This window comes from Nicotiana attenuata, chromosome 7 (genome assembly GCF_001879085.1).
Source record: "Nicotiana attenuata strain UT chromosome 7, NIATTr2, whole genome shotgun sequence".
Lineage (NCBI taxonomy): Eukaryota > Viridiplantae > Streptophyta > Magnoliopsida > Solanales > Solanaceae > Nicotiana > Nicotiana attenuata.
The window spans coordinates 69,671,167-69,676,071 of record NC_031995.1 but is presented as its reverse complement, the minus strand read 5'-3'; the positions used below and the strand labels follow the sequence as shown (position 1 = coordinate 69,676,071).

The 4,905-nt window shown below is 36.6% G+C and overlaps 1 protein-coding gene across 1 annotated transcript; it reads right to left on the bottom strand.

The window, feature by feature from the left end:
* On the bottom strand, nucleotides 1,688-4,309 carry LOC109230145. The gene is made up of 6 exons (XM_019395673.1): nucleotides 4,294-4,309; nucleotides 2,948-3,557; nucleotides 2,793-2,901; nucleotides 2,413-2,760; nucleotides 1,839-1,971; nucleotides 1,688-1,800 (listed from the first exon to the last, which is right to left on the bottom strand). The coding sequence occupies exons 1-6, from the start codon at nucleotides 4,307-4,309 to the stop codon at nucleotides 1,688-1,690; spliced, it is 1,329 nt and encodes a 442-aa protein (XP_019251218.1).

Sequence of the window (4,905 nt, the reverse complement as noted above, 5' to 3'; positions counted from 1 at the left end):
CTGGCCTTATCTAAAGCTATGAATTCAGATTCCATTGTAGAACGGGGGATGCACGTTTGTTTGGATGATTTCCAAGACACTGCTCCACCCCCAATTGTGAAAACATATCCACTCGTGGATTTAACTTCAGATGATCCGGTGATCCAATTTGCATCACTATATCCCTTGATCACGGAAGGATATTTGTGATAATGCAAAGCATAATTTTGGGTATGTTTCAGATATCCCAAAACTCGTTTCATTGCCATCCAATGTATTTGATTGGGATTACTTGTAAACCGACTCAGTTTTCTAATAGCACATGCTATATCTGGTCGCGTACAATTCATGATATACATCAAACTTCCCAATACTCTTGCATAGTCCAGTTGTGAGTCACTTTCACCTTCATTCTTTTGAAGTGCATAACTCACGTCAATTGGAGTCTTGGCAATTTTGAAATCCAAATACTTGAACTTGTCAAGTACCTTTTCAATGTAGTGAGACTGTGATAATGCTAGACCTTGTGGAGTCTTGCGAATTCTGATTCCTAAGATCACATCAGCAACTCCTAAGTCTTTCATGTCGAATTTGCTAGCCAACATGCGCTTTGTAGCATTTATATCTGCCATACTTTTGCTTATTATCAACATGTTATCAACATATAAACAAACAATGACTTCATGACATGGAGTATTTTTAATGTAAACACATTTTTCACACTCATTGATTTTAAATCCATTTGCTAACATTGTTTGGTCAAATTTTGCATGACATTGTTTGGGTTCTTGTTTAAGTCCATAAAGCGACTTAACAAGTTTGCACACTTTCTTTTCTTTACCAGGAACCACAAAACCCTCAAGTTGTTCCATGTAAATTTCTTCCTCCAATTCTCCATTTAGGAAAGTTGTTTTAACATCCATTTGATGGATTTCAAGACCATACAAGGCCGCTAGTGCCACTAACACCCTAATAGATGTTATCCTTGTTACTGGCGAGTAAGTGTCAAAGTAATCAAGGCCTTACTTTTGTCTATAACCTTTGACAACAAGTCTTGCCTTATATTTGTCAATAGTGCCATCAGCTTTAATTTTCCGTTTAAAGATCCATTTCGAACCTAAAGGCTTATTTCCTGGAGGAAGATCAACCAATTCCCATGTATGGTTATCCAATATTGATTAAATCTCACTATTGACTGCCTCTTTCCAAAATGCTGAATCAGAAGATGACATAGCTGCTTTAAAAGTTTGAGGCTCATTTTCAAGCAAGAATGTCACAATATCTGGTCCAAAGGAAGTAGATGTTCTTTGACGTTTGCTACGCCTTGGATCTTCTATACTTGGAGTATTTCCCTTTGGTTCTTCCCGAGGTCGTTTAGTTCTTTCACTTAACGACTCGCTTTCAGTTTTATACGGATAGATGCTTTCAAAGAATTCAGCATTATCTGATTCCATTACCGTATTAACATGAATCTCGGGATTATCAGATTTATGAACCAAAAATCGACATGCTTTACTATTTGTAGCATATCCAATGAAAACGCAATCTACTATTTTTTGTCCAATTTTAACCCTTTTAGGTAAAGGAACCTGTACCTTTGCTAGACACCCCCACACTTTGAAAAATTTCAAGTTGGGTTTTCTTCCTTTCCATGTATCATATGGAATAGATTGCGTTTTGCTGTGGGGGTACTCTGTTGAGTATTCGTTTAGCTGTAAGGATAGCTTCCCCCCACAAACTCTACGGTAATCCGGAACTTATTAATAAAGAATTCATCATTTCTTTTAATGTCCGATTTTTCCTTTCCGCAATTCCATTGGATTGAGGTGTGTAAGGTGCAGTAGTTTTATGGATAATTCCAAACTCCGAACATATTTCTGCAAATGGAGATTCATATTCTCCACCTCTATCACTTCTAATCATTTTGATCTTTTTATTCAATTGATTTTCTACCTCATTCTTATATTGCTTAAATGCTTCAATTGCTTCATCCTTACTATTAAGCAAATAAACATAACAATATCTAGTGCAATCGTCAATAAAAGTAATAAAATATTTTTTTCCACCTCGAGATGGTGTCGGCTTCATATCGCAAATGTCAGTATGAATTAAGTCTAAAGGATTTGAATTCCTTTCAACAGACTTATAAGGATGTTTTACAAACTTAGATTCAACACATATTTGACATTTCGATTTATTACACTCGAATTTAGGCAATACTTCTAAATTAATTAACTTCCGCAAGGTTTTATAATTGACATGTCTAAAACGAATATGCCATAAATCATTTGACTCCAATAAATAAGAAGAAGCTAAAATTTTATTCATACTGTCAACAACCATTACATTGAGTTTGAAAAGGCCCTCCGTGAGGTAGCCTTTTCCAACATACATCTCGTTCTTGCTTACAACAACTTTATCAGAAACAAATACACATTTGAATCCATTCTTTACAAGTAAAGAAGTAGAAACTAAATTCTTCCTAATAGTAGGAACATGAAGAACGTTGTTGAGCGTTAACACCTTGCCGGAAGTCATCTTCAGGAATATCTTCCCATAACCTTCAATCTTGGCTGTTGCATTATTTCCCATGGAAATTTCTTCTTCCGGACCAGCAGTAGAGTAAGTCGCAAATGCTTTTTTGACAGCACATACATGTCGAGTGGCTCCAGAGTTAATCCACCACTCCTTCGGATTTCCAACTAAGTTGCATTCCGAAAGCATTGCGCAAAGATCATCAATGTCATTATTCTTCTCCACTATGTTGGCTTGTCCCTTCTTCTTATCCATTTTCGGGAGACGACAATCAGGGCTTTTGTGACCGACTTTTCCACAATTGTAGCAGCTGCCCTTGAATTTCTTTTTGTTCTGCTCCTTAGTTTGTCCAGAAGACCTCTTACTCTTCTTACTATTTGGAGCAGTCTCTTCAACGATATTAGCTCCCATGATCGTTGAATTTCCACAAGACTTCTTCTCGGCTGTTTTGTTGTCTTCCTCGATCTTTAGACGTATCAAAAGATCTTCCAACTTCATTTCTTTGCGCTTGTGCTTAAGATAGTTCTTGAAATCTCTCCACGAAGGAGGCAATTTTTCAATCATAGCAGCCACTTGAAATGCTTCATTCACGACCATACCTTTAGCAATAAGGTCGTGAACAACAAGTTGAAGCTCCTGAACTTGTGTTCCCACAGTTTTGCTGTCTATCATTTTATAGTCTAGAAACTTGGCAACCACGAACTTCTTCAAGCATGCATCTTCTGTCTTGTACTTCTTCTCAAGTGTGTCCCATAATTCTTTCGAAGTATTCATTGCACTGTACACATTGTACAAGTCATCTTCTAAAGCACTTAAGATATAACCTTTGCAAAGAAAATCTGCCTGCTTCCACGCCTCAACAACCATGAACTTTTCATTGTCCGACATGTCCGCAGTAGGCACTGGAGGCTCTTCACTAGTGAATTTCTGCATACCAAGTGTGGTAAGCCAGAAGAAGACCCTTTGCTGCCATCCATTAAAGTTGGTTCCAGAAAATTTCCCCGGTTTCTCAGCTGGAGGAACAACACTGCGGCTTGACGAGGCTATTATCGTTGCACCAACAGTCGCAGAAGGATTTCCATTTTCATTTGCCATTTCTTACTGTCAACAACAGAAGAAATCAATTAATGGCAAAACCAAAACAGTAAATAATACAGTAATCAATGAACAGTACGTAATAAAAACAACTAAGGTTTTTATATACTGTTTTACAGAAAAACGATGAAGTTTTTATATTCTTCAAATCGTTTTCTGAATTCCAATATCCTGATGAAGTTTTTATATCTTCAAATCAGAATAGTAAAATTAAGACAGAATACGGAATATAATAAATATAATTTCCTTAAGATTGTTATATATATATATATATCTGTATTGCTGTAAATAAATTAAATAATAATCTTTCTGAAAAAACAGAAACAGAAAGTTAGTAGAAATTTAATTCCGAAAAATAGTAAATTTCTTCAAAATAAATTCTGAAAACGTTGTAGGAACAAATCGAGCCCACTGAATATACAGTGTGTCCTTAAGGAAATTATTCCCCTCAAGTACCCGAGGTTCTGGAATATATCCTCCCAGGATAGAAAAATTTAACTCACCGGAGTGTTGGTACCAAAAAATGACGATGATCAGCGAACCACTCGATGGCAGCAAAACACACTGGAATTTTAGTGCAGAAGAAGAAGAAGAGGATAATCAGAAAATTTTGTAAGTAAATATTCTGTTATTTGAAGGTATATTTATAGCCAACTTGGTGTTGTTTCTGAAGAGGTTTGCAACCTTTCAGAATAGCCATAACTGTTGGAACATGTGTGATACTGTTTCAGAACAGCCGTGGCTGTTCAAAATATTGCGGGAAATATAAAACGGATTTAAAATAATCCGGGAAAGAAAAACGGGCCGGACCGGACCGGGTCGCGGGTCATGGGTTATTTCGGATTGAATTTTCTTTAATTAATTTAACTAGTTAATTAAATATTTAAAAGAAATTTTATCCAAAAATATTAATCAATCAATCGATCATTGACAAATCCGAATCCAAATCCGAATCCGAAGCCGAATCCGAAGCCGAAGCCGAAGCCGACCCGAGCGAGCGACGACGACGACGACGACGGCGCGAGGCTTGCCTTCTTCATAAATCTTTAAGAGCTAAAAGATGAGCTTCTCTTTATATACACAAAGATTTTCTTTCCTTCTACCAATGAGGGACAAAGTGCATAAGTGGAATGAACTCATTCAAAATTTCACTTCCCTCCATTTCTTTTCCCACCATTTTCCATTCACACCTCTTTTATTATTATTTATTAATAAAAACCCAACATCTTCTTCGTTCTAAAAATGACATTAAATAACCTAGTGAGCCCACTCCAAGCCTACCTAGCCCGCACTCTT

Coding starts and splice junctions, on each gene's coding strand:
- LOC109230145 (XM_019395673.1), bottom strand. Junction 2,902..2,947: donor AACAAAACAGCCGAGAAGAA/GTCTTGTGGAAA, acceptor ATCGTTGAAGAG/ACTGCTCCAAATAGTAAGAA. Junction 2,761..2,792: donor TGGAAAAGTCGGTCACAAAA/GCCCTGATTGTC, acceptor AAAATGGATAAG/AAGAAGGGACAAGCCAACAT.